We start from the raw sequence: 13,920 nt of genomic DNA, 5'->3' as shown, positions 1-13,920 counted from the left end.
AGCATTCAGTACGACTAATAAATATGTGCATGTTTCACGCGTTGCATTCAGTACGACTAATAAATATGTGCATGTTTAACGCGTAGCATTCAGTACGACTAATAAATATGTGCATGTTTCACGCGTTGCATTCAGTACGACTAATAAATATGTGCATGTTTAACGCGTAGCATTCAGTACGACTAATAAATATGTGCATGTTTTACGCGTAGCATTCAGCACGACTAATAAATATGTGCATGTTTCACGTGTTGCGTTCAATACGACTAATAAATATGGGCATGTTTCACGTGTTGCGTTCAATACGACTAATAAATATGTGCATGTTTCACGCGTTGAATTCAGTGCGACTAATAAATATGTGCATGTTTCACGCGTTATATTCAGTGCGACTATGTGAATGTTTCAAGTGTTGCGTTCAGTACGACTAATAAATATGTGCATGTTTCACGTGTTGCGTTCAATACGACTAATAAATATGTGCATGTTTCACGTGTTGCGTTCAATACGACTAATAAATATGTGCATGTTTCACGCGTTGAATTCAGTGCGACTAATAAATATGTGCATGTTTCACGCGTTACATTCAGTGCGACTAATAAACATGTGTATGTTTCACGCGTTGTGTTCAGTACGACTAATAAATATGTGCATGTTTCACGCGTTCAGTTCAGTACGACTAATAAATATGTGCATGTTTCACGCGTTACATTCAGTGCGATTAATAAACATGTGTATGTTTCACGCGTTACATTCAGTACGACTAATCAACATGTGTATGTTTACCGCGTTACATTCAGTACGACTAATAAACATGTGTATGTTTACCGCGTTACATTCAGCGCGACTAATAAATATGTGCATGTTTCACGCGTTACATTCAGTGCGACTAATAAACATGTGCATGTTTACCGCGTTACATTCAGTACGACTAATAAACACGACGCACTGCGCCCAGCACGACTACATATCTGCGTGTGAAGCACCAACACCTGAAAAGTTACCAAAATATATAACTAGAAAAGTGGAGCTTTTGACAAAATGTCACAGTGGATTATCTTCAAATTTTACTGTTCTGAAATCGGGAGAGTTAAAAGTCATTAACAAGCATTTTTAGTACACAACTTTTAGAATGCATAGAATTGGATTGCATAAACAGTTTTTCACAGTATTTGTCAATAAAAACATATTTCAAAATCGTCATACCCTCCCCTGCCACCACACCCGCCTGACAATCGATAGCGATGTCAGATTTAAGTTTGATATTTGTTTTGTTTTCAAAATTGTCCGATTTACTAGTAACTCGTACAGTTTGTGCCTGGGAGTGTGTCCGTTCACGAGAAAAGAAGGCATGTTTACAACAATATCGACAGGAGAAAGAGTAGTATAACGCGAATAACAGTGCAGCCAGAACTAGGGATCGTACGACAAGATTGGTATAAATATTATAAAGCCGGACATATTTTCATTGGCAGGGACCATCTTTGTTTTGACAACGGTGGGGGCGTACTGAGTAGCAGCGGACACAAATACTCACGTCGTTCTCGGTGATGACGTCATATCATTCCTTTCCAAACAAACAAATATTGAATCATTCAGACATTACGCAATGGTGTTTTAAACAATGTATATTATAATATTACGCTTCCATATCCTGTATACAGTTTTCAAAAACGACTGATTTCTAAATATTATGTGAGATTTGCCGAGGCTAGTTTATGAACGATTGGCCTCGGAACATCGTGAATCAAGTATAAAATCTACCCATCATAATTTCAATTAAGCCCAAATTAGCTGCAATCTCAGTTATCTTTCATGGGTAACGGAACAAATCACACTTCCGGTGTGTCGAGTCACTGATTCTACATTTAGCACTGTCTACACAGTGCGCCGTCTTCACTATGTGCGTAAATGTACTTTAATTAGTCCTTCTCATAAACATTTAAAAAAATAGTAAAATTATAGTAAAACAAAAATGAAATATATATGAAATTTAAAAAGAAATGAATGTTGTTCAATACACCAGATTTCAATCAGATTGCATTGAAACATGAATCCTACTAGCATATGTCATATACCCCTACATGATCACGTTGTAATAATTCGCTTTTATAGGGTTTGGGGAGGTCAACACTCTCAGAATTTATCTGTTTTCCCCTTCCCACGAACTCACGGGAATTATCCTTGGATTTAATGGTCCCGATGTAAATGATGAACACAAATTACTGTGTCTGTGTCTGTGTTGGTCACAATTACTGTGCTTGGAATGTTTGTTCCAGTAGACCTATGTACATATAACCTGCCCTATAACGACGGTAAATGGTCGTCAAATTGACAGCCACGTTGTTTAGACCAGTCAACAATGCGTGCTATTCTGCGGTCGATTCAAGTGGCCATTCATTATTGCCCGTTACATACGGCATGAAAGCTTAGCATATGTCGAGTAACAAATTTGTCAAAGTTCATACACAATGCGTGTCTGATTTATTTGAATTGTGAAGCAAGCGACCTGACGGCCGACACACCTCTTCAGTCATATCGGTTCATTCGCATGGTCACAGATTTCAGAATGTATCAGACAAGTATTTTACTGCAAAGAAGTCGACAATACCATTTTTACCGCGTCTATTAAACGAGAGGATTAAAACTCTCATCAGGAAATTAAAAAGAAATGATAGATGTCCACACAAAGTTCACACACACCAATATCACCACAGTACATAAATCTCACCAATATCACCACAGTACATAAATCTCACCAATATCACCACAGTACATAAATCTCACCAATATCACCACAGTACACAAATCTCACCAATATCACCACAGTACACAAATCTCACCAATATCACCACAGTACGTAAATCTCACCAATATCACCACAGTACATAAATCTCACCAATATCACCACAGTACGTAAATCTCACCAATATCACCACAGTACGTAAATCTCACCAATATCACCACAGTACATAAATCTCACCGATATCACCACAGTACGTAAATCTCACCGATATCACCACAGTACGTAAATCTCACCAATATCACCACAGTACGTAAATCTCACCAATATCACCACAGTACATAAATCTCACCAATATCACCACAGTACATAAATCTCACCAATATCACCACAGTACATAAATCTCACCAATATCACCACAGTACATAAATCTCACCAATATCACCACAGTACATAAATCTCACCAATATCGCCACAGTACATAAATCTCATCAATATCGCCACAGTACATAAATCTCATCAATATCGCCACAGTACATAAATCTCATCAATATCGCCACAGTACGTAAATCTCACCAATATCACCACAGTACGTAAATCTCACCAATATCACCACAGTACATAAATCTCACCAATATCACCACAGTACATACATCTCACCAATATCACCACAGTACATACATCTCACCAATATCACCACAGTACATACATCTCACCAATATCACCACAGTACATACATCTCACCAATATCACCACAGTACATACATCTCACCAATATCACCACAGTACATACATCTCACCAATATCACCACAGTACATACATCTCACCAATATCACCACAGTACATACATCTCACCAATATCACCACAGTACATACATCTCACCAATATCACCACAGTACATACATCTCACCAATATCACCACAGTACATACATCTCACCAATATCACCACAGTACATAAATCTCACCAATATCACCACAGTACATAAATCTCACCAATATCACCACAGTACATAAATCTCACCAATATCACCACAGTACATAAATCTCACCAATATCACCACAGTACATAAATCTCACCAATATCACCACAGTACATAAATCTCACCAATATCACCACAGTACATAAATCTCACCAATATCACCACAGTACATAAATCTCACCAATATCACCACAGTACATAAATCTCATCAATATCACCACAGTACATAAATCTCACCAACATCGCCACAGTACATAAATCTCACCAATATCACCACAGTACATAAATCTCACCAATATCACCACAGTACATAAATCTCACCAATATCACCACAGTACATAAATCTCACCAATATCACCACAGTACATAAATCTCACCAATATCACCACAGTATATAAATCTCACCAATATCACCACAGTATATAAATCTCACCAATATCACCACAGTACATAAATCTCACCAATATCGCCACTTAACTTAACTACTCGCCGTAGACGTGTCAGTTGGCTACTTAAAAAATTTACTTTTCCAAAACAATTAAAACATGACTATTACCATTATCAAAAGAGGGAAAGCAAGCTACTGAAGCGAATCCTGATTCATCTAATGAAAATGTTGGTGCACCGATGTAAAGGGAAACACTGACCGTAAATGCCTTGATATGCGCGTTTTAACGTTACGATATCGTAAACTACGGACAATACCGTTAAGTAGGCTATGGTGATTTGAAATTAAATTACCTGTGTTAAGGGTCAACTACTTAGTGGGGTTGTCATGGTTACGCACAGGGTGTATCATTAAGGCTACTGTGTTTGATGAGTGTTTAGTAAAAGAACCTGTTGTTTCTTTCTTCAGGTCCATAACTATTGAAATTGCCAGGTAAACGGAATAGAGCGGCACTAATTTTAACCACGCAATGGCAATATAATGGAGGATACATAGTTCAAATAAAGTACGCGTACGTCGAGCTATAATTCAGATGGATTTTATTGGTTTTTCTGAATTCGAATTGTTGTAAAATGCAGCCTAGTTGATATTATATTCAAGGTGACACTGCTTAAATGTAATTGGTTTGATGCTATGATGAAAGCAAACACATCCGCCCCATTTGGGTTGTATTTGGACTTGAACACCCTTGTTCGTATTGTAGTCCTGGTATAACGTTGAAGCATTGGAGAGACTGAATCTTGTTTTACACATTGAATATATGGTTGTTTTGTTTTTATTCATTCATACCGTGCTACCATGGTAACATACGTTGCCAGTATCTGAAATTTTCTTTCTGGACGTGAATGAGAAAGACAATTATGACAATAATAGAAAATATTAAGGTAACAAATAACAAATATAACTATCTTTTTTGGAATGTGATGTCGTAATTTTTAAAACAACATTTCGAAATAAATGCCAAAATGCAGAGACTAAAAACCAATTCAAATATTGCTATTATGACAGGTATGCACGCAAGGTAAGTTTAGATGAAATAAACATATTAGAAAATGGAGGTCATTTATCTCATTATGAAAATATTGTTAAACTCTGGTTACTTTGTACTTTGATAACTGTGGTAGTGATTCTTGGCATCAAAGTGAGCTTTTTATACTTTAAAAGACGATGGTCGTCGTGCCGCGTCCTGTTCATAACGACGTATACAAGGCGTGTAAAATGCATTGTTTGTTTACGTGAATTTCGAACATGCGCTGCGTGACGACCATCGCACTTTAATCCCTTTAAATAATCCATGATATATCTAATTAATCTATAGGAAAAAATGGTATTATTAATGGTAGTTTTCAACTGCAAATTCTAATACCAAAATGAAAGACAATGGCGACGTTTTGGCATTAAATACTAACAAAGATAATCTGCAAGGTTGATAACAAAGTGCGTTGTTAAGTCATTACGGGTGTGTTAACGTATACTACAACCAGGGAGGTGGAGATGAAACTACAATTATTTCAAAATTCTAAGAACGCAGTGAAAACATTGATATATAATTACCGTTCAGAAATGACCTATTACAATATACTGTTTCTTTTATCGTGTTAAAATATCTTAACGTAGATCAATATATCACGACAACTATACTGCATGTATTTAAATGTATGATTATCAGCTTATTGCGTTAACATTCGAACACGAATTAAACAAAATATCTCTCTTCCCGATCAAAAACTCTGAGTTGTCAACTCGGGTAGTATTGAAACAAAATAGTACTTTCTCCTACAATATAATTAACACTGCGCAATACGTGATTACATTCACATTGCTGGAATATACAACAGGTCTATATCCATATATCAGACAGTCTGAGCACTGAGTAACCTTCAAATTGGTAAATTTCTATTTTATGTTTTTAATAAAGAGAGAAGCTCTTATCTCAATTTAATTACAAGTAAGTACATTTAAGTATTAATTTATCTGGACTCCTTCATTCAGACAGTATACAAATTAATGCAGCTACTGAACTGCTTTTGGTTGTTCACGTTCTGGTTAGAAATGTCAGTCACTGTTTTGTTGTGCTGAGCATAGCAGCATAGAATCTTAAGAAGAAGAAATATAGGGTAGTGAAATAAATTGTGTGATGTCATGTTCCCTATGCTATCCCACTGCTAATTGGTGTCAATAATCTTAAAAAGTACATGGTTTTCTGTCCGTTCTATTGAATGTTACTCAAGTCAACAAAACATACAAGTGTGTAAATGTCTTGTATTGTGAGATTAGATCCTTACAGAAATTGTTACCATTGTAGTTTTCAGTAACACATTACATGGATCAAAACAACATCTACAATGTTTACGTTGACACTTTCGTGTTTTTATTGTGTTTTTTTTAGAGAACTACGTTTCGCCAACATTCACACATTTTTTTTTTTTGAAAACCACTTTATTACACGATATTATGTCCAAAACATCGGTAATTAAATGTTAAGACATATAATTGATATTTTACGATCGTTTGTTAGACCCACTGTTCCAGAACTGTACGTGATGGATCTTTTGTTTAACCAAGGTCAATCCATTTTTAAATTACAGAAATGACAAGCTAGATGGTACAGAAAACATCCCGTTGTATTTTGCGGTTTGCCTGAATTTATTATTATAATTAATATTTTATTAAAATAACAAAGCCTTAAATGCGTGTTGTGGTTTTGAATGGCGAACTAAGGTACTGTGAATACTCAGCTAGGTTTCCATTATTGCACTGTCTATGTGGCTTATTCGGCTTCATTTGTCAGACAATGTGATAATATTGTACATCGGGAGATCTGAAATGGCATTCCACAATGTAGTCCATTATATCATCAATGTGAATGTAGGCCATATGACAGCGATACGATGTAAAACTGAGACATTTAAAAATTGACGATCTCGGCATTAATGTAATAGATCAGATGGGTCAATAATATCGACAGTTAAAACAACTTTGTTGTCATCCTACACATCGAGAAAAATTAGATACGTCTTGGAAATATAAGAAGTCATCTTATAAACATAGTTCTCGTTGAATGGATTTTATTATCATAACATGTGGGTATGTTGTGTGTATTACAGCATCGTGTGTACGGTATCACAGGATTTAGTGTGACTAGATAGACACAATAATAACTTTTCAGCTTGCTCATCTCGTAATATTGATCATTTAGGGCAGACCAGAATTATGACCCGGATATGACATCACTTTAGAATAACGGAAATGATCATGGAGTCATTTTGTTAAGAAGCCGATTCGTCTAATGCTGTCACATTGCATGCTATAAAGCACAAGTCTTGCAATACGGCCAGCTATTTGTCTACGCCTACAACAGTTAGTTTCGCATTTCCTCATATTAACTGCAATTTGTAATTAACTCAAGCAGGCGGTGTAAAGGCGCCGGGATGTCACTGCTATATTAGTCTTGTGTCGTGTCAGCTGGTCTTTAAGTCGTCTATCACGGTTCATGTTCCACTATTTTTAGCAGACACGAGTTGTTTTCACGTCAGCAAGTAAACGCCGCGGGCGTGTATTTAGTGTACGTGCGCGTAATCAGCATCACAGCGTGCTCTCAGTGTACGTGGCGCAATCTGTATCATAGTGATGATAAAGACGTATATTTTAGTTGCAGTCCTAAATCAATCCTTCTTCTTGTCTTTTTCTATTCAATTTACAAAAGAAAGAAAGAACGGTGGCATATCTTCCATCACATTTTTCTAGGTATTATAATTACAAATAAAATGCAAATTACATATTATTATAATCAAAATGAAAATCGAAAGACACTAAACGTGTCATTGATGATGTCACGCCATTCTCGGGGACGGAGCTACATCACAGAACATTCTATGTTGCTAAGACGCGCGCCACTGTAGCATTTTTTTCTATGGGCTCTGTGCAAGCTGTTTTAGAACGCCGGTCGAAAAGCTGGTGAAAACAGCTAAACCCGAGAAAAAACAGCAAAAACTCAACTACGAGGCAATCCCGAACAACCATATGTATGCACATGTACGACGCAATGATAACGTTCAAGTTTGTAATGTGGGATCAAATCTCTACCCAATGTATTCCTTACTTAAAATAACGGCAATCTTCCATACATAGAATTTTTGGCCTGTTCTTTTGGATAAATGTATAGCGGTACATCTAATTTATTGGGATGCGCGTCCATTACACGCTTTCTATAAGTGGAACATCCCCTACCCCCTCCCCAACAGTGAAATAACCAAGGTCTCTCTCTATTTAAAGTTTAATTTAAGTTGACAGGCCCATTTGATCATCGCCATCCTCAAACCATGTATTTGACATGCACAAAATAACATTCGTTCGATCTAGGCAAATGCGCGTGCGCATTGAATTTTTTGTACGTACTGTTTATGCAAAGTGCATGCGCATTTTCTAATTCATTATATGTATATATGTGTATTTGCTGTACGCAATATCAAACAGAAATATACAAAATTCTCATTGTCGTGTACATTATCTATTCGACTTTGCAAGGTAAATAAATAAAAGCAGTACTTACCCAGGTATCGGCATCTTCTACTCCGTCCGGTTTCAAAACTATTCGATAATCGCTCAGGAGGCTCGCATCAGAGTTGATGTGTTCGATTCCGAGCTGAATCGCCGGATACTGACCCTGTCCGCCAGCCCAAGATCCTGTCATCGGGAAAAGGCCAAGAATGTAGACATCGGAGATTGCCTCTACGGATGGCTGTGAGAACTCTGCTAAGATCAGACACATTGCCGCAATAGCGCTGAATAACAGCCGCGTTTTCGTCATGCTGGTAAGTATGAAGCGGCGACTGCAATTCACGCTGATACTAGCTGTATACTGACAGCTAACTCGGCTTTCAAGAATAAGTGCTCTTGATAAATGTATTTTGTAAAGTATACCTCAAAACTCCTAGCGATAGGAACATAGATTTGTCAGTTTGAATGCCTTGACTTCGAACGTACGTGACATGAATTCCTAATCGGCCTGTGCGCCTCCTGAAATTAACATACGTGATACCACAGATATGACCAAGCTCCCGTGTATCACGTCTCCAGACTACAAAATCACAGACCAACAAAAAAAAGAACACAAAGAAACGGATCAGTTATCGCTAAATATAGATGACATTAACCAGTCGTATATATAAAGTCCAAACTTACTGATTTTCCTATTGTCAACTCAAAAAATCGTTGTAATCACTTGCACTGGGTGCCATTCAATGGCAGTGGAACATTGACTTGCGGGAGACCTATACGAGTTGGCGCGATAAATCGAATATATTACGTATACCGGAGACAGCTAGGCAGTAATTCTCCATCAAATAGATTGTTAGTGAATGGTTCTCACGACGTAAATAAGTAATATAGTTTTGCGTAATTTTTGTCACGGTGGTCTCTCCGTCGTCGAATATATAGCGGACCAACAATCGACTAGCTGAGTTTTCGAGAATAACAGGTAAATTCTTTACCGATGCTAATGCCGTTATTAATGCATTGCAGTGTCTGCACCACTGTCGTGTTGTGCACTGGTCTACGCACTAACTATAATTTCCTAGCTATATGCCAAAGGTGTAGATTTCAGAACAGAATACATTCAGTACGGTGACCGTCGCTCCTTCCACTTTTAGATCGTTGCGAATGCGCCCATAGCCTCATGTAGGTTTCCATGGTAACACACACAATGTAATCCTACAATATAAAATAATATGTAAGTGATAACTCCTTGCTGTGAGTTCGCGCACATTTACCCCGAACCTTTTTGTTTACGGGGAGCTCCCATTACACGCACTATCACGCGTGTTTTTATAGATGTATATATGACGATTCCAACATGCGTCAAAACATTTTTGAAATATCAGATCAGAACCTTGGTTAAACGACGTCACTTATTCAAGCATGATCTGCGATAATATCAAAAATATAGTGAGCTCGAATGTAAAACTGAGTGAATGTAATCATGTTTTGCATAATTAATGAAGTGTACATTCTCGTATACAAAAGAATTCCGTTATAAAGTGTATACTCCCGTATACAATGGCATTATATCGACTTTATATAACAATTATATTTATGGAGACAATACGATTTGCAACTCCCACATAAAGGAATGATTTCCTATCGCAAATTACTGTCATTAATTATAAAAGCTTGGTACAATGGGACGCCAATACACCGTATCCCGACTTACTATTAAATATGCATGATTACTTCCAGTTTGCGTTTTAACGCGAGGCAAACGACGGCATAAATACTGTTCAATGCGCCACACAATCGTGTTGACGTGGGTCCCATACAACGCCTCTGAAATTTAATGTGTTGGTTTACATGGAATTTTAAAAGTAGATGTAGTGAACAAGAGAAACTAAAAAGATATATCACATTCAAGGTTAAGGAGTTAACTTTCAACTCGGTAATAAATGTAAAGTGGTTTGTTGGATATTTAAAATCGAACTGGAAGATTAAATTGTTCACCTGAACCACACAATTTTTTTTTCGATTTATTGAAACTTAAACAGTGATTTTAAAAAATAATAGAGAACGCATAGGAACATAGGACGTTATCTATGTTGAAAAATGTGAGGAAAAAACAAGTCACATTTCAAGTCACCATGCACGCCGTATCATCAATTTCGTGACGGGGGACACGAATATCTATACCATTCGTATATTCATTTCTATAGTAGCGATATAGAAATAGAAACAATTCGTTTGTTTGTAGTCATCCAGGTCGACTTAAGAATTCGCAAAACATTTGTGTATAACGATGAAAGAGTGTCATCATTGACATCCATTCGTTTCCGGGTATCTCTGAGTGGGAACAAAGGAACACTACAGTTTCGCTCGAAATTAGGACATCGACATTCTGAAGTAAACCAGCATGGTGAGTTTACAACCAATTAATGTAATGTACTGTGGATATTATAACTCTCGGCTTATTTACTTCTAACATGTCAACAAGTCATCACCTTGAGCGAGTGGATTTAGGAAGAAATCTCAAATTTCATGTAGAAACGTCTGTAAAGATTAATAATATAAATGACGTGTAATTTATTCACGTGTCGTTCGCGGTTATACACACTAAACAAATAAAAACGAAAGAAGAATCACGTTATTTTGTTTCAAAACTGTTACATGATTGTTGATTAAAGCGGGATGGTCGTCACCTGCGCACGCGCGGGAATTGAGTCGCAAGCGACGATAACAACACACGCCAAAACGATAAGACGCTTGTTTGTAAACAAAGACACGCTATGCCCATCTGATGCATGCGCAGGTGACGACTGCTCCGCTTTAACCGATGGTTATTTTTAGCCAGTAGGAACAATTTTCTATCCATTTTTAAATGACTGAGAGGTAGAACTCAATATCTAACAGTATTTGACAGCTATCAAGCTGCATTGACTGGCTTCATTTTGTTTCATCGCATAGATCACGTCGATTTATCCGTGTAGGTGTGCTACACGGAGATATGCAGCAAATAGATAAGCGTGTCTCAACTATAGCGTGTGGAGATCAATATCCGTGGCTAGTTTCATTATATAACGTTATTATATTAACAAATCGGATCATTGATTACAAAAAAACTGTTCATTTTTTTAATATGCTAAATATCAAATTTTCTTTGGTAACTTAATTGACTTCATTGCGTAATTCGATAGAAACTGTTGTAATTAACTTGTATTTTATTAGATGTTTATTTTCAATATTTGCATTTCGGTTATGATGAAACTAAAGGTAGCCTATCGCTTGTCATAATGTTTACATCACTGACAGTTATGGATATAGAACCTATCGTTTGAAAAGTAAACAAAAATGTCATTACGCTATATTATTCATCAAGGCCATATTTTATGAAAGACGGTTAGAACTCCAATAAAACAATGGACAACAAACACACAAACGACTAGAAGTAATTATGTGATCAGCAGTGGCCGTGGAACTCTTGCAAGGCTTAGAATAGAATAACCAATAAACACAATTTGTGGTGGCCTTGATTCTATCATTTTAATTAACAAATGTAAGTGACACAAGAATTGCAATTTAATAATAGTCAAATGATGATGCACCTGAGGAAGGCCAATCAAAAAACAAACGACTCATGGGACAGTCACATCAGTGAAGAAAAGATATAACGAACACACGGCACACACACGAGTGTGCAGTGTATAGACATATAGGCGCAATGAAAGAAAGAAGCAACATTACTCCAATGGGATATATACAACATAAAATAGTTATAACTCCAAAATATTCTCCCCATCACAAATCACCGAAACAACACAAGTCATATTTACCAGTATTTTACTTATTGTTTTATTATTACTTACTATAGCGAAAGTTGTTGTTTGTTAATTATTTATGCAAGTGTTAAGAAGCCTAATAGGCAGATTTCATTATATGTATATTTCAGTGACGTCGTTCTAGTTCTACCCATGCCAAGAACAGAGTTGCGGAGTAAAGAACAATTGTCAGTTTCATCATTATTATTTGCCAGACAAAAGCTCCAACTTATCTGTTACAGTACAAAAGTTAGTGATATATTTAAAGGGCGGCAGTCGTCGTGCCGCGTCCTGTTCGATATGGGACTCATAGCGACGTATACAATGCGCGGAAATACATTATTTATTTACATGAAATTCGAACATGCGCTGCGCGAGGACCATCGCGATTTAATGTTACAGCAATAACAGCTACATTTATTTTTACTAATTCACAATTATGAACTAAAATGACTACAATAATACCAAAACAAAACACATATTGTAAAATGTTAGGATATTCTTATGTGCGCATATGCAACCAGGGCCTAGGCAGCTTCAATGCACATACAAACAGCACCTAGGCAACTGAAAATAAATTATTGACCATTGAATCTTCATTTTCTTGTTACCGGTTTGTTATCAAATTAAATATATGACATATCACAATGTAAATACTCATTTGCAAGTGGATAAATTGGGATTGGCATTCATCAAAAAGAAATAGATAGACTGAAAATAAATGAAAACTACGGGATGCCACAAAACCAAATATACTTATATACAGAAGTAAAGCATGTCCGGACAACTACTATAATTTTACCCAAAATGCAATGCAAATACTAGGAATTGATTTACCTGAGCTAAATAGTGATGGGTTGTAAATAATAAACCAAATCAAGACAGCTGACAAGTAACAAAACATGCTGCCTGAATAATTACATGCGTCAAATTCAACAGTAATTATAGATAATATGACATTTCGTATCAGTGTTATTATTGTGAATTGTGATTTTTTTATTATCGTGATTTTGATTGCCATGTCATGAATAACTGTAAATTTACTCCCATCGCAACAAAGGCATTCCCTTCATCTTCAATAATATTTATAAATTTCACAATTCGAACTGAAACGAGATGTTTCTATTCAGTGCAACAAAGGCATTCCCTTCATATTTAAAATATTTATAGAGATTAAATACCGAACTGAAACGAAATAGTTTTATTAATTTTTATGGTTTAATATCCGAAGTACCCAACAAGCAATCTATTCATAAATAAAAGTATTCAGAATAGACATTAGACGCAAATGCGAGAAAATCAATAGACTAGTTTTTCCCTAAATGATATCCGCTGTTATAAAATGCATGATTACATAGAGCGCAATGACGATATAGAATCACACTATTCGAGGGACACAAACAAGTTTCGTGGCACTCTCGCCCTGAACGAGATCTCGTCCAA

General features: G+C 36.4%; 1 protein-coding gene and 1 long non-coding RNA gene across 2 annotated transcripts in view; one reads left to right on the top strand and one right to left on the bottom strand.

Moving 5' to 3' along the window:
- LOC100371470 (gamma-aminobutyric acid type B receptor subunit 1-like) overlaps positions 1–9,864 on the bottom strand; it is an 84,543-nt gene extending 74,679 nt beyond the window's left edge. Inside the window, exon 1 of the mRNA XM_078011078.2 lies at positions 8,727–9,864. Within this exon, the coding sequence (XP_077867204.2) occupies positions 8,727–8,984 (258 nt within the window). The 5' untranslated portion in view covers positions 8,985–9,864. The remainder of the gene's footprint in view (positions 1–8,726) is intronic.
- Positions 1–13,920, top strand: part of LOC146734455 (uncharacterized) — a 396,802-nt gene that overhangs the window by 257,747 nt on the left and 125,135 nt on the right. The window lies entirely within an intron of this gene.

Source organism: Saccoglossus kowalevskii, chromosome 14, assembly GCF_978046115.1.
Source record: "Saccoglossus kowalevskii chromosome 14, keSacKowa6.1, whole genome shotgun sequence".
NCBI classification, from domain to species: Eukaryota; Metazoa; Hemichordata; class Enteropneusta; family Harrimaniidae; genus Saccoglossus; species Saccoglossus kowalevskii.
This window is presented reverse-complemented; position numbering and strand designations above follow the sequence as displayed.